Raw genomic sequence first — 22582 nt, 5'->3', positions numbered from 1 at the left:
GTTCCACCCTGTCCCCTCTACCTGTCACCATTACCTTCCACGTGCATCCACCTTCCCAGAGCTACCTTGTTCACAGTCCCATCTGCACTCCCCTATTTATCTCTCAGCCCACTTCCCCTTCCACATTCATAAAGGGTTTATGCCCAAAACATTGACTCTTCTGTTCCTCAGATGCTGCTTGACTGGCTGGGCTTTAACACCGCCACACTTTTTGACTCTGACTCTCCAGCATCTGCAGTCCTCACTTTCTTCAGATTGTTTGCACGATTCCAGTCGCCAGTTGACAGATGGGGTCAGGTAGACCATATTATAATTTTGCTTGTTAATGTTGAGTCATTATTACCAATGATGCTTAATGCCTTGGTGGGAATATAATTTACAAAGTTTAAAATTTTAATTTATTATTGTACCCATGTCCTGTGCCACTGTTAGCTGAGTTACCTGGGAGTGAGAAAGCATCCCTGTGCTGATGACATTGCAGCTTCAGGAGGAATCAGTGAATAACATTCTGGCTCTATGGATTAATTGTTAACTTACACTCGGTATATTCTGTATCAGTGTGTCTGATATATGACATTACTTAAATTGGGAAAGGTCCAATCATCTCCAGACACAGTGTATTAGCCCTGCACCACATTATCAAACCAAAAGTTGTCTCTAAGAAGTGAGTTTATGAAAATGCTGAGTAAGGCCAGAATTGGGCTCGACCACGATTGATCTAATGCAAGCTAGGTCTGAAATTTGAGCAAATAATGAATTCCCAACACTCCTGAAATCAGCAATTTGTCAGGATCATTTTTGTGTACTTAGTGACAAAAGCAGTGACTTATCTTCTTTTCTCATTGTACAGACTAGAGGAATTGAGATGTTGGTTAAGAAAAAGGAGGCATATGTCAAGTATAGACAGCAGAGATTGAGTAAATCCTTAGAAGAGTATAAATGCAGCAGGAGTATATTTAAGAGGGAAATCAGGGGGCAAAAAGGGAATATGAGATAGCTTTGGCAAATAGGATTAAGGAGAATCCAAAGGGTTTTTATAAATACATTAAGGACAAAGGGGTAACTAGGGAGAGAACAGGGTCCCTCGATGATCAGCAAGGCAGCCGATATGTGGGACCATAGGAGATGGAGGAGATACTAAACAAGTATTTTGAATCAGTGTTTCCTGTGGAGAAGGGCATGGAAGATATTGAATGTGGTGAAATAGATGGTAACATCTTGAAAAATGCCCATATTACAGAGGAGGAGGTGCCAGATGTTGTAAATGCATAAAAGTGGATAAATTCCCAGGACCTGATCAGGGGTACCTTATAACTCTGTGGGAAGCTAGGGAAGTGATTACTGGGCTCCTTGCTGAGATATTTGATTCATCAATAGTCACAGGTGAGGTGCCATAAAATTGGAGGTTAGCTAACGTGATGCCAGTATTTAAGAATGGTAGTAAGGAAAAGCCAGGCAACTAAAGACTGGTGAGCCTGACATCGGTGGTGGGCAAAGTGTTGGAGGGAATCCGGAGGGACAGAATTTACATGTAGGGTTCCTTTTCAGACTGGAGGCATGTGACTAGTGGTGTGCCACAAGGATCGGTGCTGGGTCCACTGCTTTTAGTCATTTATATAAATGATTTGGATGTGAACACAGGAGGCATAGTTAGTAAGTTTGCAGATGACACCAAAATTGGAGGAGTAGTGAACAGCAAATAAGATTATCTCAGAGTACAACAGGATTTTGATCAGATGGGCCAATGGGCAAGGATCAGCAGATGGAGTTTAATTTAGATAAATGTGGGATGCAGCCTTTTGGAAAGGCAAATCAGGGCAGGATGTATACACTTAATGGTAAGGTTCTGGGGAATGTTGCTGAACAAAGAGACCTTGGAGTGCAGCTGCATAGTTCCCTTGAAAGTGAAGTCGCAGGTAGATAGGGTAGTGAAGGATAGTGGTACCCTTCCCTTTATTGGTCAGAGCATTGAGATAAGGAGTTGGGATGCTATTTTGCAGCTGTACAGAACATTGGTTAGGCCATTGTTAGAATAATGTGTGCAATTCTGGTCTCCTTTCTATCGGAAGATGTTGTGAAACTTGAAAGGGTTCAGAAAAGATTTACAAGTATGTTGCCAGGGTTGGAGGATTGAGCTATAGGAAAATGCTGAATATGCTGGAGCTGTTTTCCCCGGACCATTGGAGGCTAGGGGTGACCTTATAAAGGTTCATAAAATCATAAAGGGGATGGACAGCGTAAATAAACAAAGTCTTTTCCCTGGGGTGGGGGAGTCCAGGACTAGAGGGCATAAGTTTAGAGTGAGAGGGAAAAGATTTAAAAGGGACTTAAGGAATAACATTTTCTTGCAATGGGTGGTGCGTGTATGGAATGAGCTGCCAGAGGAAGTAGTGGAGGCTGGTAAAATTACAACATTTAAAAGGCATCTGGGTGGGTATATGAATAGGAAGGGGTTTGGGGGAAATGGGCCAAGTGCTGGCAAATGGGACTAGATTAATTTAGGATATCTGGTCGGCATGGACGAGTTGGACCAAAGTGTCAGTTTCCATGTTGTACATCTCTATGACTTTATGATTCTATGACTGGAGTTAAATGAAACTAATAACCATAAACTGAATTTATTTGCTTGCTGATGCAAGCTGTATACAGTAATGTGAAACATTAACTTGTCCTGTCCCTTTGCACATCCTGATTCACATGCTATGGATCTCCAGTGATTTTCTGCTTCCATCAGGATGGGGTATCCTAAATTTTCTGATTTCATATGGAATCTTGTATTTAAATCTTGTTGCACTGCAGTTTTCTGTTTTACTCTAACGGCAGGCAAGGTTTCCACCATCAGTGTAGAAGTAGGAAAGGTTGGGTGCACACACATTACATATCGATGTTACAGGTGTCAGGTGTTGGTCAGTGGCAGCAGTCATTGCCTCTGAATTAGAAAATTGTGTCTCAAATCCCACTCCAGAGACTTGAGGACAAAATCAGAACTGACAAGTCAGTGCATCGCTGATGGTGAAGTTGCCATAGTCCTGCTGGGCCATTGAGCCACTCTCTCATTAGAGAGAGACAACTGATGGTGGTGTAACTTGAGGGTTACCACCCTTCGGGCAAGGGGAAAGGTTAAGAAGGAGAATCCTTCATGGGAACCTCACTATCTTTTTGATGAAAAATTAAACTGGAGTCTCTGTTATATTGTATAACTCAGACTGAGAAGCAACCAGTGCTAAGATTTTTACTGATAGTACTACAACTGAGAGGAGGTTCAGCAATTCATCATTGTTCCAGCTCTAAGTGTTAATTCCCTGACCTATGCTTTGTATCCTGTAACAGTATATCTGAATTTCTATGAATGCAAACAAAAATACAAAGTTTCATGGTACTATTCTGATGAAGGGTAGAGTATTTCTAAAAATATTTATCCCTCAACCAGCAAAAGAATTCTCTGGTCACTATCACGTCGTGGGACCTTGCTGAGTCGAGCTTGCATTTCCTGCAATACTTCACTTTTTAGGAGAGCAGTTCATTGGTTGCAGATTGTGAAAGGCGCTATGCGAATGCAAGTTGTACGCGTTTTGTGCGTTCACAGAAGGATACGGTGAGAGGAGAGTGACGCAGCGTAGCGAAGAAAGACAGATCGATTCGAGAGAGAGAGAGATAGAAGAGCGCAGAGAATGACGGAGACGGTAAAAGGGAAGTCCCAGGCAATACTGCAGCTCATGAGCTTTCCGACAGGGGCTACACTGAGTGTGCGTGGCCGGGAGCGTCCTAACGTAGCCATTTAAAGTTAAAGGGATGTGATTGGTGGGAGTGTGAGTATGAGCTTGAGTTGTGTGTGTGTGTTTGAGACTCTCGTCTGTCTCTGTACAGAACGTGACTATATTATTTTATTCCCCTTCTCTCTCTCCCCCCCCATGTTTTTTTTTCTTATCCAAGATGTAACTTCACCATACGTAGCTTATTTTTTACTTTGTCATTTTCGTGTTGCTCGGGAACAGTAATTGTACCTGGTGCCGACGAGCTATGTTGTTCTGAAAAAAAAAGAGAGATGTTTTATTGAAGTGAATTATTTATTTTTTTCCTCCCTCCCAACTTCGGATTTAATCAAAAGGAGAGCAAGCACGGCCAGCACGGAGAGGGAGCTTTGTAAATATAGACCAGCCAGGGCTTATCCACATCGACGAGATTGATTCATGTGGAATTTTCTCCTCCTCGCAAAGAAAATTGGGACAACAGGATGACCAGAGAAAGACCCAAGAGGAATATAATTCACAAAAGATTAGTAAGTGACTTGAGAAGTTTGAAAAGATCGTTTTTTTTTCCCCCGAAGGAGGTCGTTAGGCTTCAACATTATGCCCTTGTTAGCGCGAGGCATATTTTTTTTTTGTTTATGATTTTTGGCCGCTAATGCTGTAAGGTATCCCCATTGTATGGCTCTCGTTTTATTTCCCCAAACGTAGGGACAATTATGTGTTTGTTTTTAATGGATTATCTCTTTATGTTGCTATCCACAGAGGGGAGTGTGTGTTTCGGTGACAGTCCGGCCCGTCCCTTGCCCGATCACATCTAATTTATGTATTTTTTTAAAGTGGTTGTTGATCAGGCCTGTTTGTTGTATTTTGCGAAGCTTGATTCCGAGGAGGGAAGGGGAAGCGATCATGCTTCTCCAACCAGTACTTGAGTTGTTTGTTCGCCTGGTGATCCATCGACGCCAGGCTCTTGCTCCTCCACACGATTGCTCCCCCCCCGGCCCGGCCCGGCTCGGCCCGGCCAGGCCAGGCCAGCACCGCTTTGCCCCCCATTTTGGATCTTTCTGCCGCCACCGTTTGTTTCTGCTGGGATTAATGGCAACCTGCATTGCCTTGTTGTCAAACTCTTATTTCCAAGCAGGTTCTTCCCCCCCCCCCCTTCACATCTGGACTACAGTTCCACCATTTCTCTCTGCCCTGTTTTGTTTGGGTTTTTAATAACAAGTTGCGCGGAGAAAAGGTTTGAGGTTAGTTCCTTTTTTTTTGATTTTTGCTGTTTGCCACATGGTCACACTGTGCAATGTTTGCATTCTCGTTTCTTTAACCCCCCCCCTTCTCCAACCACCATTCTTCAAAGAAAGGGTTACTGTCTGCAGTCGGCGGATGTGAATTATTCAGAGCCTTTAGGTAATGGAGAAGTGGAGAGATTGCAGATGTTTGAAAGGCTTCCATTACAGTTTGGATCGGAAAGGTTTCTTTTCTTCCTCCCTCCCTCCCCCTCGTGAGTTTAATTTTTTGGATTTGCGGTGACCTCTGACTCGGCAGACGGCAGTGTTTAAACGAGGAAGGTGACACGTTCCCTACTCTTTTAACACACAACTCGGTTCCATTAAAGATTGCACTGACTTCGACCAGTTCCACAAGCTTCGCCAGATAGCGACACCCCGCCAAAAAAAAAACCCCAAAATGATCTCCCCTTCAGCTCGGTCCCTCCCTGACCCTCTATTGTCCGTCTCTAACTTGTCAAATTGCTGAATTGGTAAGAAAGCGACCGTCAGCGTGCATGTGGCATCACGGAAACAACAACAAAAACACACACAAACTGGAATGTATTTAAAAAAAAACACACACACGACGCATTGCAGAGAAGTCTTCGCTTAAGTTTATTGAGGGGAGACAGAAAAACACCACGATTTTAAAAAGCAATCAGTGCGATGTTTTTGTCTCTTCCACTCAACATTGAGTGGAAAAAGCTTCAGAACAAAAGAAAAGGGGAGGGGGAATAAAAGAGTGTGTAAAGTTTATGTTTTGCGCGTAGACCGAAGGCGGTTGACCGGGTTTTCTTTGGGCGGGGGGGGGTGGAGGGATGGCGCGAGCGGTTGTTGTCCGGAGCGGTGCCCGAGGCTGCAACAGGTCCGGCACGCGGAGCCGCTCCAACGCCGTGTCGGCCGCGAGCCGAGTGTGACGTCAGCGCGGCCCGGAAACCGGGGGGAGGGAGCCGTCTTCTGTGATGTCACAATGGCGAGGGGGCGGAGCCGTGCTGGCTTTCGCGGAAGCGGCGTCCGCCCCACGTGACTAAGTTTTAATTCACAAAAAGGAAATGTTTCTGAAGTCTGCGCTTCTTCCTGACGGTGCGAGCACTGCAACAAATTGATTTCTTATCCTATACATGATTACGTGTACTCTAATGGTTCTGTTCTCAATTTGGCCTGCGTCATTCCTTTGTAGATATATTTTACGTGAGCAACGTGTTAAATGACGAATTGATTATTTTATGAAGATTTCTGTGTAAGTTTGGGTTAATATAGTGAGGAAAAGTGCCTGTTTGCAGACCTAATAAACTTCATGACTTGTTGCTTTGCATATACATGGAGGCAGGAGCTCCCAATCATTGATTGCATTTCTTTAAATTTGCATAATAGAACGGAGTAGGCTGTCTGCTTTCGCAACGAATTTCTCATATATTAACTAAAGCGACTTGAGAGCTAATTTATCTTGAACGGTATGTGTTCCACCCAGCAACTGAAACATGCTATAGAATAGCAGTAGGTGTGCAATTCTAACCTAATCTTCCAGTTTCTGTTACCTGATGCATTTGAACTTCTTAGGATGTATAGCCATGTTTAGCCTTTTTCTGATCTTGTTGCTTTTTCTGATCTTGTTGCTTTTTCTCTTCCGCTCCACCACCATTTTTGTTCACCTGCTGTCCAGTGGTCTGCGACGTGCATGGTGTTTGTTTTAAACACGGAAATGAGTGCTATTGAAATGTAAAATACATGAATGTAAATGAAGAGTATATCCATTTGTTCTTGTGTTGGAGTGATTAAAGCTGCATGTCATACGAAAGAATCCTTTCCCCTTAAGATAGATTCACCGTTTTCTCTGAGACAAGAGGTGTTCTGAGTTGCTGCATCATAAGAATACTTTTTTTTATGTGTTTCAAACCTGAATTGCTGCAAAAACTCTGGGTCTGGCAGTATCTGTGAAGAGAAAGCAGAGTCAGGAGTGAAAATCGGATGGATGTGATGAAAGCATCCCATGCATTGACAAAGCCAGGGGTGTAGGGGTGGGTAAAGGTGCTCAGGTCCTAAAATGATTGAAATCGACACTGAGTCCTGATGGTTGAACGGTCCCTAAGTGGAAAATGAAATGCTGTTTTCCTGCTTGCGCTGAGCTTCACTGGAACATTTAAGTAGGCCTGAGATGGAAATGTTGACCAGGAAACATGATGGCCTATTGAAGTGGAAGGCAACTAACTGGAAGCTCAGGAGAGATTTTGCAGACAGATGTTCTACAGTGATATCACCCAGTCTGAATTTCATCTCCCCAGTGCAGAGGAAGCCATGTTATGACAGGTGAATACAGTAGACTAGTTTGAGTGAAGTGCGGGTATATTGCTGCTTCACTTGGGAAGGTATGTTTAGGTTCTTGGATAATAAGGAGGGAGGAAGTAAAGGGACAGGTGTTACATCTCCTGCGATTGCATGGGGCAAGGGATGTGGGGAAGAATGGACCAGGGTCTCCTGGAAGGAACCATCCCTATGAAAGGCTGACAAGGAGGGAAATGTTTGTTTGGTGATGGAATCCTAATGGAGCTGCCTGATTTGGCAACTTATGATCCTTTTGAATGTGGGGTCTGGTGGAGTGAAAGTGAGGACCATGGGGACTGTCTTAGTATTGTGGGAAGAAAGGGAAGGGGTGAGAGCAGAAGTGTGAGAAATATGAGGGCCCTGTCAACCTCAGTTAGGGAATCCTTAGTTGAGGAAAATGTTGGACATTTGAGAGACCCCCACAAACGTTGGCATCGTCAGAACAGATGAGATAGAAAAACTTGGAAAATATGTCCTGTAAAGCCTCCATTCTAATGTGTAAAGACATATCACTGCCAACCTATCCACTGAGATGGCAACAGAGATGTTATAAAGAAGGGAAAGGAAGTGCCTATGATGGTCCAAGTGAAGGGGACAGCATGGTGTCAATTGAAAGCAAAATTGATAAATATTTCCAATTCCAGACAAGAGGGAGGAGCAGCACCAATGATGTCATTGAAGTAACAGAGAAAGAGTTGTGGGGAGGAACTTGATTTGGATTGGAACAAGGAATATTCCACAGTCCTACATTAATTTTTGGCTTTTAATGTTTACTGTTGGTGCTAAGCTCAGTTTTAGATGCAGCATTTTAAATAAGTGTTGTTGATCCAATCTGTTAGAAAGTAATTTCTAAAATACACAACTGACATGATAATAGTATTAAACCAGGAAACGATAAAACAAGAGAGGTTTTTTTCATGTGTGGATTACAGCGAGATTGCTTGTACAGTCCGGCAAGGCGGTTTCCACCCTGTCCCCGCCCATCCGTCAATTCGCGATTGAACATGTACTTGCTCATTTTTTATGGCTGTGGAATTTGCTTTGCAAAATAAATGTGCATTCTGCCACATTGGAGCTCAGCTCTTAGAATCATAGAGCTATACAGCATGGAGACAGACCCTTTGGTCTAATTCGACCATGCTGACCAGATATCCTAAATTAATCTGTCAAAATTCACACGACACCAGGTTATAGTCCAACAGATTTCAAACAAATCTGTTGGACTATAACCTACTGTCATGTGATTTTCGACCTTGTCCAACCCAGCACCACCATGTCATAAATTAATCTGGGCCCATTTTCCAGCAATTAGCCCATATCCCTCTAAACCCTTTCTATTCATATATCCACACAGATGCCTTTAAATGTTGTAATTGTACCAGCCACCACCACTTCCTCTGGCAGCTCATTCCATACATGCATCATCCTTTGCATGAAGACGTTGCCCCATAGATCCCTCTTAAATCTCCCCATGCTCTCTAGTTTTTGATTTCCCATCTTGGGGAAAAGACATTGTCTATTCATCCTATTTGTGCCCCTCATGATTTTATAAACCTCTATAAGGTCACCCCTCATTCTCCAACACTCTGGGCAAAACAGCCTAAGCCTACTCAGCCTCTCCCTGTAGCTCAAACCCTCCAACCCTGGCAACATCATTATAAACCTTTTCAGAACCCGTTCAAGTTTCATTAACCTTTTTCCTACAGCAGGGGGACCAAAATTGCATGCAGTACTCCAATAGTGGCCTAACCAAAATCCCATAGCCACAACGTGACCTGCCAATTCCTATCTCAATGCACTGACCAATAAAGGAAAGCATACCAAACACATCTCAAGCATTTATCTAAATTAAACTCCTTCTGCTACTCATTGATCCATCTGATCAAGATCCTTTTGTACTGTGGGGTAACCATCTTGGCTGACCACGACACCTCCAATTTTGGTTTCATCTGCAAACTTTCCATACCTCCTATGTTCACATACATATTATTTATATAAAATGTGAAAAAAAGTGGACCCAGCACTGATCCTTGTGGCACACTGCTGGTCACAGGCCTCTAGTTTGATACGAAATCCGCCACCATCTTCTACCTTTGAGCCAGTTCTGTATCCAAATGGCTATTTTTGATGCCAGAATTAGCAGTATACCAGTTGTCTTGTGTTGAGGAAGCTGTCCAGTTCTCACTGTTCAGAACATCCTGAAATGACTCTGCTAAGTAAAACCATAACAAAGGCAGAAAAGCAGGAAAGCCATGTTTGGAGAAAATCCTTAATGCAAATTAGTGTGGAGTAAACTGCCACCTGCAGTAATCTTGGAGCAGACACTAGGATGAGAATTGGAGGGGAGGGTTAGGGTGAAAAGAATCAGCGAGGGAGAACAAAAAGAAATAATTACACATTCAAACTATTTTGTACACAGGAGAAATGCCTCGATTAGTTTAAATTTGTAAATTTTTGGTGAGTGTTTGGGTGAGAAATGCTTTTTGTGCTGCATGCAGGATATTAGCCTTTAAATTTTATAATCTTCAAGTAACAGGTCCACACGGTTTCAACGGTCATTCTACTTAAGGATCAGTGCCAAAGTGGCATGATCCTTTATGGTTTAAAGATGCCCTTCCCAATTCAGTTTAACGGCTCCATATTTTTGAAAAGGCATTGTGACTCCAATTGTCGGATGTTGGATTTTTGATGATGTTAGAACTTTCCTGACCATGTGAATTTCACTCCATATCAGTGTGCCCAGTCCAGGACTTGATGAAAATCAAAACTAACATTCAAGTGCTTCTCCTTCAGAGTTGCTATCTTTTAACGATGCATTTATCTGAACACCACAGCATCATTTCAGAGTAGGAGACAGAGCTATCCCTGATATGTAGACCAACATTTATCCCTCAATCAATGTCACAAAAAAATTACTCTCTTTACCATATTACTGTTTGTTGGAGCATGCAGTCCCCAAATTGACTTCTGTGCTTCCAGCAATGCAACTGTGGCTATGTTTCAAAATAGGAAGTAATTCATTGATGCTTTGGGATATATTTTCTAATCAATTTCTTCTGAGAAGTTATTATGCAACTCTGGTGCTATTTGTATCAGAGTTGTGTAATAACATCTCTGAACAAGGCCTAGAGGTAGGGCACTACCATTGCACCACGTGACCTTGTTCCTGTGGTTGTGAAAGACACTATGTAAATGCAAGTTTTTTTTGTTTCAATCGGTACCAACAAAAAGATTAACTGGTCATTTATCTTGATTTGTATAAATTGGCTATATCCGTCAGGCCAGTGTAAACATGTGAAAGGTATCAAATACATACAAATTACTTGGTGTATCCTTTATTGCACAAATAATATCATGTCTTAGTCAATTTAGGGATGTCCTAAAGTCCTTTTAATGCCTACTGTTGAAGACTAATCCTTGTGATTTAGCCAAGGTCCCATAAACGGTCAGACAATCTGTTCGTGGTGCTGTTAAATTAAAGATATAAAGAGCATAGGTAACGTCCCCACTGCCATTAGTGGTGTACTGCGATCTTTGAGGCACATAGGGCTTTGGTTTAATGCATCTGAAAGATTGTGCTGCTGACTGACACTCCGTGTCAGCCTAGATTTTGTTTAAATCCCTGGGATTGAGTTTAAACTCGTGACGTTCAGACTGTCAAGATCACTAGTTGTTGACTCAAGTCTGACACCTAAAGGTACTAATGCACACATTGAAACATAGGAATACTCTTTAATTTCCTATTTTGAGGTATTTTCTTACAGAGCTTTGTCCTGTTTCTTTTTGGGTGGTTATTAAACTTCTTGAGGTCCTTCCTTACAACATTGTCAAATAAGATCTTTACCATGAAATTTATGAAGAATTGTTTGCAGCAGAATTTAAATGAGCACTTTGGTGTTTTGTGGTGGGAATTTATTTGCTGTTTTGGAATTGAATTCATATGCAGCCCTGTTATGTAGTTAAGAAAAGAGTATGACCATGTAACAACATAATGCTTGTGATGCAGTGGTTGATTTTATTGTCATGTGTAAAGAACAAAAGTACAGGAGTGCAGTCAAAAGTCGCCACACAAGGCACTATCTTAGGAATAAGTACCTTGGTACAGAGTTTTGAGAATAAAGTTAACCACACATTGCAGACCTTCTTAGTTTTTAAGTAGAGAAAGAAGAAATAAAGTTCAAACCTTACAGTCTATCTTAAGTGCTTAGCCATGGTGGGTCTGTACTCGAGGAATCACCTCAAGACCGGAAGTCCACGCTGAGGGCACAGCAGGACGAGAGACCTCCACATACTGCTAAAAGTAGTGTTCCTGCCTCTGAGCCGGGGGCTTGAGTTCACGTCTCACCTGTTCAGAACATTTCATGAACAAGTTGAATCAAAATGTGTATTGTTTTTATTTAGTGTCTGTTTGGCACTTCTGGCTGCATATTGATGTATATACTTAAGCCTTGTCTTTTTGCATTGATATGCTGGTCTCTGCCATTGTTGGTATGGTATATTTGTGGAACAACCTAGTTCTATCAGGTATTTAATTGACCACCAGTTAGACTGGGCAAGACTACAGAACTTCTTTCTGATAAGTTATTTGTGGGATTGCAACTCTCAATGCTGTTGCTTCTGTTTGGTATGCAAGTGGTCATCTGGAGCTTCACCAGTTGACACCTTGATTTTGGGCATGCTTTTTGCTATTAATATGCCCTCCCACAGTCGTCTTGCTCCAGGGTTGATCTCCTGGCTTGACGATAATGGTAAGCACAGGGGAGGAATGCCAACTATAAGCTTACAGATTGTAGTTAAGTACAGTTCTGCTAATGACTCTCAGTGCCTCATGAATGCTTGACTTTGAGTTGCTTGATCTGTTTGAAGTCGATTCTATTAAATATGGTGATGGAACCAGAGAGTGATGGGAGGGTTTTCTGAATGTGAAGACAGTTCTTAGGCTTCAGAATGATTCCATGGTGATTACTACTGATACTGTCATCTGCAACTGGTAGATTGAGGGCATGACAAAGTGTTTTTTTTTCCCTCTTGACTTCCTTACCACCTACTGTGGACCCATGCCCTTTGGGATTCAACCAGCCTGGTACTATTAGTGAGCTGCCCTTGATGATAGACATTGTACTCTGGGTAGGGGACTTCATGTTGTGTCCTTACCACCCTCCATAATACCTTCTTCCAAGAATGTTCAATATAGTGTTAATTCCTCAGTCAAGATGGGGCAAGAGGTTTCTTAATCCTTGTATGACTTATGCTGTGAGTCCTCATTGACTTCAGATTCCACATTGTAGATTTTCAAGGCAACTCCCTCTTAACTGTATACTGTGTAAGAGTGTGATTCATGTTAAAGTATTTGTCTTAGAGTTTGGACAATGGCATATAGATTTGGACAGCATTTTATGAAGAGGGTTAATGATTGACTCAAATATTTCTGTAACCATGGCAATTTTTATTAAAACAATGAGTCTTTTCCTATAGAGTAATGGGGTTTTGTTTTCATTTGGTGACTTTTGAGTGAAAAGAGTACACAATTGTGCACTAGGTTTCAGACAGAAGGATCCTGTGTGTGTTTGTTTGTTTTTTGGCTGAGTGAAAACAGCTATAGCTTAAAATAAGCTATTTTATTTTCATGTTTCCAGAAGTTTTGGCTGAAGCTGAATGTACAAAACATTCCAAAAGAAGGGAGATAGTAGTTTAGTTTAGTTTAGTTTAGAGCTGTTCATAAATAGATTACCTAACTGTAAGGAGTTTAGTTTTAAAGCTAGAGATCAGAAATATTTGGTTAAAATCCTGAAATAATTCTTTTGAAGCTGAGAAGGTCTGAGCTTGGTTGCATGAAAATTCTAGATGAGGCAATCAGATTCTCAAAGTTGGGCAACTTGAGCCATAGCTAAGTCAAACCCAGTGTGTGATAGAGAAGGAAATTCTCTTTTTGGTGTTTGAGTATTGCAAAGAGGTGCTGTTGGGATTAATAGGATTGTAATTTAACATGTTTCAGATCTTTTAAAGTTGCGCTTTTGTTAATAATCAAATCAAATTGTTTATTCGAGTTTCTTTTCTGCATAATACATATTTTTACTGTTCAGCCTAAATTTGCAATATTATGTGCTTGCGTTTCAGTGAAAGACCCACCTCATTAAAACCACAAAATATATTTATTAAGTATGATTTTAGTCTGGGATCTGACTTGTCCAGTAATAACATCAACTGAGATCCTCATTAAAAACCGTGATGCTGCCAACTCTGGTCTGTCATCTTGGTGGAACAGGACATATCGTAGTGATGTCATATTTGTAACTTCCCTAGCTTATTGTCAGGCCATTACGTGACTAATGAGAAGATTCATCATAGGTATTAAAAACAACCATACAAATGTTGTAGCCTTTGTCAAGAATTTGATATCAAGTTATATGTTGTTAGTCTAATATCTGGATACTAGCAGATTATTCTAACATTGCAGTTGCTATTTGGCAATGTTGGTCTGCCACTAGACAACATTTGTTGATCCTTAACGTTAAAGGGGAGAAAATGTTTTAAGGATAAGACCATTCCATTCAGTGATTTCAATAGGAACCCAATGAGTAGTAAGGTCCTAGGTTCCATTAATAGCCTTTGAATAAAATAGCATCCGTGGATCATCAAGTAACTTTGTTTTAAGATAGGAATTCCTCCTCCAGGTCATCACTTTTCATTAATGAGCCAGTGCAGTGTGAACATTACCATAAAGCTCTTGGATGCAAAAGAATCAGACTTGAATAACAGGAGAGTATTTGGTGCCTGTTATATATTCAGCAAGGCTTCAAATGACCTTATGGGGGAAATTTTTATTAGAGGGAGAAGGTAAGTATTTTGTTTTCAGATAACTTGAGATGACTTCAAAGCATCCCAGGAAATTAGGACTTAAGCTGTAAATGGAAATCAACGTGCTGTAAATTTAAAATTAGTGCCTGGAAGTGGGTTAAATAACAACAAGTATTTCATATGATCTGTTGGGCAGGATCATAGAATCATACAGCGTGGAAGCAGGCCATTTTGGCCCATTGAGTCAACACACCCTCCAAAAGACCCAATCCCCATACCTATCCCTAACACCCTGCATTTCCCATGGCTAATCCACCTGACCTGCGTATCTTTGGACTGTGTAGCAAATAGCCGATGCAGAGAGAATGTACAAACTCAACACAGATTGTTGAACCCAGGAATCAAACTCTGGTTCCAGGTGCTGTGAGGCATCAGTGCTAACCACTGAGCCGCCATGCCATCCTTCGAGAGGTAAAACAATAAAGTTCTTCAAGGTGCAGCGAAGGATGTTTGTAACTTCTGAGGAAAGGGATGGCTTTCCAAGTAAACAATTAATATTTCCTGCTTCTTTAATAAAGATGGTAAAATCCATGAACAATGTCAGTTTGCGGTGAGCGCGGTTGCTATATTGAGGCAGTTAATTTATACAGAAATGCTTTGATCTCTTCCTAGTAGAAGAAGGCCTGCTTCAGTTTCTTAATTTTCATTGATCTAAACTTTTTTATAGAGCTTTTGAACTTTACAGCAGCTACAATAAAACTTGTGTGACTGACCAAGTTGCAAACAAATTTTTATCAGTTTCATAACATTCCCTTCCATTTCTTAAGATTGCTCACTAACTACTTGGCTGAGTTCTGGTTACTTTGCTTTTGCTCATTCATCACTATTATTTAAAGATGATTGTTGCTCTTCTTGCATTAGGTGAAGTATATTAACATAGTTCAAAGTCTCTTGGGATGATTTGAGACTGCTGTCACTTTGCTTTTCCAGTGGAAAAACTTGCCAACAGGTTGAGAATGCAAATGTTTTCCCAGACATCCTGCATGTCAAATCTTTTTGGGATGTTGGCTTGTGCAGTAAAAATCCAGTTTAATTATATTATTTTCCTATCATGAGCAATGTGAATTTTTTGTTACTTCATTGTATTTATACACCGTGCATGACTGTGAGTGAAAATTGTCAAGTTTCTAAGTTGCTGGGTGTTTTCTTCCCATCTGTGCTCTCAATAGTTATTAATTGAATTATTTTCTTTAGGATGTAAATTGTGGTGAATTCAACTTGCCATTCCTATTGTGCAAATGACAGAGCAAGTCAGAGCAACTGTAAAGTCCTTGAGGTTTTTGCTGTTTAATTTTATGAAGGAAAGTGGTGTCTGATTTGTATAGCATGAGTGATTTTCTATGCAAGTTGGATAATTAGTTCATTGATGTGCAAATATGATGACTTGGTAGATATTGATTGCAGCAGTTTTATTTTGCCCAGTACCTTGTCGATCAAATCAGTGGCATCTGCTTAGTTGCTATAAAATTGTACTCTGGATAATTAAAGACATGATAGCACAGTATGTTGCAGGCTAATTTAAACATTATTCCTAATTGTATTTTTTATTTTTGTGGTTAGAGAAAGATATTTGAATGCTGATATGTGCCTTTCCCAAAATTCACCAATATTTAACATTGGGGAAAACTCCAGCTGCATTTGTAGATTGTGCATTATGACCTCAGTTTTTCATTCTTCCCAACATTTTATTACAAGGATCTGTAATTTAAATTAAACCTTAAGCAGAGTGAGTGTATTTTTTATTATGAATGGTAGAATAGAATAAGAACTGCATGAATAAATGTATAAAGTTTTTTTTGTCCCTGAGAGATTACTTGCAATCTTAAAAACATTTTGGATTACCTAAAATCATAAACATGATTCCTTCAGCCACCCCTCACCCCACAGAATCTGTTATTTACACTGACTTAAAATCGATTTTACAATCAATTTAACTTCTCTGACAAACTTTTGATAAAAGTTTTCAATCCTTTACTTAAGCCATGGGGTCGGTTAGCTACGTTGACTGGCTGGTTTCCAATACATGCTAATGCCAACAGCGTGGGTTCAATTCCCATACTGGCTGAGGTTACCGTGAAGGACTCTCCTCAATGCCTTTTACTTGCCTGAGGCGTGGTGACCTCCTGGTTAAATCACCACTAGTCATTTCTCTCTAATGAGAGAGCAGCCCTGTGATCTGGTAAGGCTATGATGACTTTATTATACTTAAGCCTCAAGAAAAATAAATAGTAATTGTTGATTTTGTTCCTGGTGCTGCAATCAATTAATCAATGCAGTGTTTTTGATTGTTGAAAGATGCTCACTATGCTAGTGATGACCTGCTTTCTGGAACTGCTGCAGCCCATGTGGTGCAGCCAAATTCACACGGCTTTTAGGGAGGGAATTCCAGGATTTTGACCAAACAACAGTGATACATTTCCAAGTTTGAGACTGGCTAGTTCCCCTCGAAGCAGGTGGTGATCTTCCATATAAATGTTCCCCTTATTCTAGATGAAAGATGTTGTCTGAGGAGCCTTGTAAATTTCTGTAGTACACCTTGTTGCTTGTCAGCGGTGGAGATTGTGTGTTTGTAGATGTTTTGTCCTGGATGGTGTAAAGCTTTTTGTATTGTTGGAGCTGCACTCATCCAAACATGTGGAGAGCATTCCATAGCATTCCTGACTTATGCCTTGTAGATGGTGGTTAATCTTTGGCGGGTTAGCAGGTCAGTCACTTGCTGCAAAATGTTTAGTCTCGGACCTCTTATAGCCATTAGTACTCCATATGCTTAATCCTGGTCAATTGTAACCCTCAGGATATTAACAGTGAGAGATTCAGTGGTGATGCCATTGAATGTCAAGGGTTGATGAATAGGTTCTTTCTTGTTGCTAATGGTCATTGCTTAGCACTTTTGTGATGCAATGTTACTTGCCACATTTTAGCCCATGCCCAGATATTGTCCAGGTGTTATTGCATTTGGACATGGACTATTTTAGTATCTGGCAGTTGCAAATGGTGCTAAACATTGTGGCGTCATCACTAAAGTACCCACTTCTGACCTTTTGAGGAGCGGTAGGTCATTGATGAAGCAGTTGAAGATGGTTGGGCCAAGGACAATACATTGACGGTCTGAAGTGAACATGACTGACTGCGAATAACCATAGCCATCTTTTTTGTACCAGGTATAGCTTCAGCAAGTGAAGAGTTTTGCTAGAGCTTCTTGATGCCACATTCTGTCAAATGTGGGTTGTCACACTCACCTCCCTCCAGAATGCAGCTACTTTATTTTTGTCAGTGTCTCAACCAAGACTGTAATGACTTCAGAAGCAAGTGGCACTACCAGGACACAAACTATATAGCACTTTTGATGACCCTGTCCTTTACTCTGCTGATGATCAGGAGTAGACTGACGGGGGACTAATTGACTGGGTTAGATTTGTGTTGATTTTTGCGTACAGGGCATACCAGGGCAATTTTCCGTAGGGTCATGTAGATGCCAGTGTTATAGTTGGAATGAAACCTAGCTTTCAGTAATGTTGCTGGAATGTTGTCAGGGCCTAAAACTTTTTGTGGTATCCAGTGACCTCCACCCTTTCTTGATAGCCAATGTGAAGCACTCCATTGTATAAAAAGTGATATTTGTGATGCTGGTGACATCTGGATGGATCATGCATTCGACACTTCTGGCTGAAGTTTTTTTAATGTTTGTTCGCAGGATGAGGGCGGGGCTTCACTGGCAAAGCCAGCATTTATTACCCATTTATTCCCGCCTCAGGCGACTGACTGTGTGGAGTTTGCACGTTCTCCCTGTGTCTGCGTGGGTTTCCTCCGGGTGCTCCGGTTTTCTCCCACAGTCCAAAGATGTGCAGGGTCAGGTGAATTGGCCATGCTAAATTGCCCATAGTGTTAAGTAAGGGGTAAATGTGGAGGTATGGGTGGGTTTCGCTTCGGCGGGTCGGTGTGGACTTGTTGGGCCGAAGGGCCTGTTTCCACATTGTAATGTAATGTAAAACATCCCTAATTGCTCAGAGTCAACCACATTGCTCTGGGTCTGGAGCCACGTTTAGGCCAGACCAGGTAAGAGTGGTAGTTTCCTTCCCTAAAGGGCACGAGTGAACCAGATGGGATTTTTCACCAATTAACAATGGGTTCATGGTCATCATTAGATTCTTTTTCTTCCAGATTTTACCGAATTCAAATTCCACTATCTGCCATGGCAGGATTCGAACCCTGGTCCCCAGAACATTACCTGGGTCTCTGCATTAACAGTCTAACGACTAACACCACTAGGCCTCCCAAGTGATTCAGCCTTCTATTTTATACTAATCGTAGAATCCCTACAGTGTGGAAACAGGCCATTTGGCCCAACAAGTCCACACCGTCCCTCCAAAGAGTATCCCACCCTGACCCATTTCCCCCTGACGAATGCATCTAACCTACATATCCCTGACCACTATGGGCAATTTAGCATTGCCAGTTCACCTAACCTGTACATTTTTTGATTGTGGGAGGAAATCCACGCAGACATTGGGAGAATGCGCAAACTCCGCAGAGACAGCCACCTGAGGCTGGAATCGAACCCGGATTGTTATGAGGCAGCAGTGCTAACCCTGAGCTCCTGGGCTCCTCCATTATTGAGATGTTTGTGTAGCTATCGTTTTCAGTGAGTTCTTTAATTGTCCACCACCATTCATTATTTGATCTGATCCGTTGCTTGTGAATTGCTTAGCTCTGTCACTGGCTGCTTAGACTGTTTGGCGCACAAGTCCTGTTTTCTAGTTTCACCAGGTCAACCCCTCATTTGTAAACAGCACCTTTCAAACCCACAACCACTTCTATCTAGAAGGACAAAGGCAGCAAATACATGGGAACACCACTACCTGCACCACTCTGTATCATGGCTTGGAAGTATACCACAATTCCTTCACTGTCGTTGGGTTCAAATCCTGGAATTCCCTCTAAGGACATTGGGTTTACCTGCAGCATATGGGCTACAGCATTTTGAGAAGGCAACTCACCACCACCTTCTCAAGGGCAACTAAGGATGGGCAATAAATGCTGACGAACCAGCAAAATCCACATCCCAGGAATGAATAAATTAAGGAGGTATTTCTAAGATTACAGGATTTGCTATTGTCATTTAGAGTCATAGAGATGTACAGCATGGAAACAGACCCTTTGGTCCAACCCGTCCATGCCATGCCCTCTAGTTCTGGTCTCCCCGACCCCAGGGAAAAGACTTTGTCTATTTATCCACTCTATGCCCCTCATAATTTTGTAAACCTCTATAAGGTCACCCCTCAGCCTCCAACGCTCCAGAGAAAACAGCCCCATCCTGTTCAGCCTCTCCTTGTAGCTCAGATCCTCCAACCCTGACAACATCCTTGTAAATCTTTTCTGAATATTAGGTGGACTGTGTGGTTTCATTCCTTTTTCAACAGTTGAGTAAACTTAGTGACTTGCCAGACATTTCAGAGGGCTGTTGAGAGTCAACTTTATTGCTGTGGATCTGGAGTCATGGTAAGCCAGACCAGGTAAGGTTGGCAATTTTCTTCCTTTTAAAGGAAGAAGTTGGTCTGGTTGTTAGCCTGCCTGCCTTGTTCTGTCTCCTATTCCTGCTGCTCCTTGTTCACATTTGAAAAACATCTCTTCAAAATCTTTGTATAACCTTGGTCTAAGCTTTTCGTTGTTCTCTACTACAAATTGTTTTTAATGACAGTTGGTTCATGGTCATTGTTAGACTTCTAAATACAGATTCTTACTGAATTCAACATGGATTCCAGAACAGTGACAACACCTCCTTGGTCATGACCTCCTGTTTATTTTTTCCACCACTTTGCTGTCAATAGAAAACACTTTTTTAACTTTCTCAGGTTTAGCCATATTTGCAATGTTTGAATGTCTTTTCAAATAGATCTCCATGTTGAATGCTGTCTTTCCTGTGATTTTGCACTCTGTTGTGACCTAACTCCATGCTGTTTGGTTGGAGTGCTCACATGACCAGTTTGCATGAGTTAACCTAATTTAGCAACTTCAGCTTATCACAGGCGCCTGTCTATTTTGCTAGCAAATGGCTGACAACAACATCACGACCAGTTTCGGGTTATCCCAGCTTGACTCATTGCATTTTCTTTGTAGCTTACAATGAATTCCTACACACAAGCCTCTTCAACCTTCTGAATAAATGTATTGCATTGTGTTCTAGTTCCCAATGTAAGAGCTGAAGCCAGTAGCTGCAGCAGCAGTCTGTTAATGCCTGTTGGGTAGTTGTACTTCTCAACTTTAACTGCATATCTGCCTGCCACAGCAAACCTTGTGCAAACAAATGGGAGCTTACCATTTTTTTTGAGAGAGAAGAATATCTACTCAAGTATTTGATGTCTATATACCTTTCAAAAAAGGTCCAAGAGAAGTCTGCACATTCTTCAAACCTCTATCGTGGAGGTAGGTATGATCTCATTCCTTACCTCTAGGTATTGTTTGGAACTGTATTCTCACATTGTATTATAATTCAGCAACATCAAAAATTTAGTTTTATATTTCAATGACATGATCTTTATAAACTTGGGCATCTCTGAACAGTCACCTTTTGTGAGTTGTGCATGTGCATAGGACTGAGCGTCTGCTGGGTGTAGAGGGGAAGTCTGCCATACAATGCTTAAATGAGTGTTCAGTTACAATTCATATTGTTTATACTTTGGGAAAAGTTATTGTTAACACATTTCAAATGACTGCACTCACTTCAGATAAACCAGCACGTTAGCAATAAAATTAAGTTTTGAAGCCTATTTTAATCCCAAAGTGCTGGCAAGGTTTAGATACTGTGGCCTACTATAAGTCATTGCTTGAGAGTATTCGATTTGAATGCAAATCTTGAATTCAGAATCTGAGTTTGGAGAAAAAGTTAGTGCGAAACTTGCATTTATTTAGATCAACAAACATGGTTACATGGCCTGAAGTGCTTTAGAGGAGCATTATCAAACAGAATAAAAGACCATCTGTAGACGTTCTCTGCCAGTTTTTTTTTTAAACCTCATTTTACGAAGACCGTATTTTATACTACATGTTGTACTTGGATAACTTGTTGGCAGGCAGGCAGTTCCATCAGGGGAACATTGTAACTGAACTCTATCTTACCTTCATCTCATATTGGCATTTACTTCTAGTTGAACTACCTGGATACTGTTTAGAGGAATAGTTGTCTTTTTATCCTATCCATGCTCCCTCATGATTTTATAAACCTCTGTAAGGTTACTGTTCATCCCCGAACACCACCTTCACTATCCTATCTACCTGCAACTCTACTTTCAAGGAGCTATGAACCTGCACTCCAAGGTCTCTGGTCAGCACTCACTTTCTTTCCTTTTTTCCTTCCTCTGCCTTACTTCCTTCTCCCCCCCCCCCCCCCCCCTGTCTCTGCCCCTTGCCAATTGTGCTTTAAATTGTTGGCTTCCAGTGGGACTTATACATGGCAAGGATTGTTGGATGTTCTGCATCCTATTGCTCACAGTAATGGATAGCATTGCATTTACCCTTTGGTGTCTCTGCATCTTTTAAATCATTCAGAAACTGAAGAGTTCAACTTCACTTCAGAGGAATACTTAATTAGTCTGTTGCCTTGTTGGTCAAATATGTAAAGATGGCTGTACATCTCATAACCCAGCCATTCTATGCTCAGTTAGCTCTTTAAAAGGTATTCTATTTCACATAGTTTAGTTGTAACTTGAAATTATTGTCATTTGCAGAATTATTCTCCATCAAGACAACTAACATATTTGTGTATTGGATAAGTTGAAGTGCATGTTTAATGAATGAAAACAGATGAGTGGCATTGTCTGACAACTCAGTAATATGAATGCTTAGCTTAGTCTGTGTGTTTTGATCTTATTTAAAACTTCTGTGATGAGATTGCAATACCACAATGGCCTAAGGTAGTTTTGGGAGGTGGGTTTGATGGGCACAGTACCCAGTTATGACACTCTGGCATGATTATGTGTAGGCTCAATGGATTAAAGTTTATTTTCCTGCTTTGTAATTTCGTATGTTTATATCGCAAGGAGTATCTTACTGCTTTTATTCCTGGTTTCCATTAAATATTTTGCAGAAGTGTTTCTCATAACCCTATACTCTCTTTGCAAGTAATCACCCAATAAGTTTCCACTTATTTTTAACCTGATGTCTATAGATATAAATTCTTGCCATTAGTCATTCAGTAGCAATCATGAATGGGATTTTCTACCTAACTTTATGCCTTCATCAATCCAGAATTCCTCCTCTTTCTCACACTTCAAATTAAGTTGTGCTTTGAAAGGTTTGCAGAGGAATTTTCATGTGACATTTCTGTCTTTCTCTTATGCAAGTGGCAAGCTGTTTTTGACTGTTGGAATCCTCTGAAGGCTGCACAGACCA

At 41.2% G+C, this 22582-nt stretch overlaps 1 protein-coding gene across 1 annotated transcript in view; it reads left to right on the top strand.

Moving 5' to 3' along the window:
- Nucleotides 1-3696: 3696 nt before the first annotated feature.
- LOC122564342 (protein Jumonji-like) overlaps nucleotides 3697-22582 on the top strand; it is a 438171-nt gene continuing 419285 nt past the window's right edge. Inside the window, exons 1-2 of the mRNA XM_043719074.1 lie at nucleotides 3697-3809; nucleotides 4109-4279. Of these exons, the coding sequence (XP_043575009.1) occupies nucleotides 4235-4279 (45 nt within the window). The 5' untranslated portion in view covers nucleotides 3697-3809; nucleotides 4109-4234. The remainder of the gene's footprint in view (nucleotides 3810-4108; nucleotides 4280-22582) is intronic.

The sequence above is a fragment of the Chiloscyllium plagiosum genome, chromosome 29 (assembly GCF_004010195.1).
Source record: "Chiloscyllium plagiosum isolate BGI_BamShark_2017 chromosome 29, ASM401019v2, whole genome shotgun sequence".
NCBI lineage: Eukaryota > Metazoa > Chordata > Chondrichthyes > Orectolobiformes > Hemiscylliidae > Chiloscyllium > Chiloscyllium plagiosum.
The sequence above is the reverse complement of the archived record's forward strand: the minus strand, read 5'-3'. Positions and strand labels throughout refer to the sequence as shown.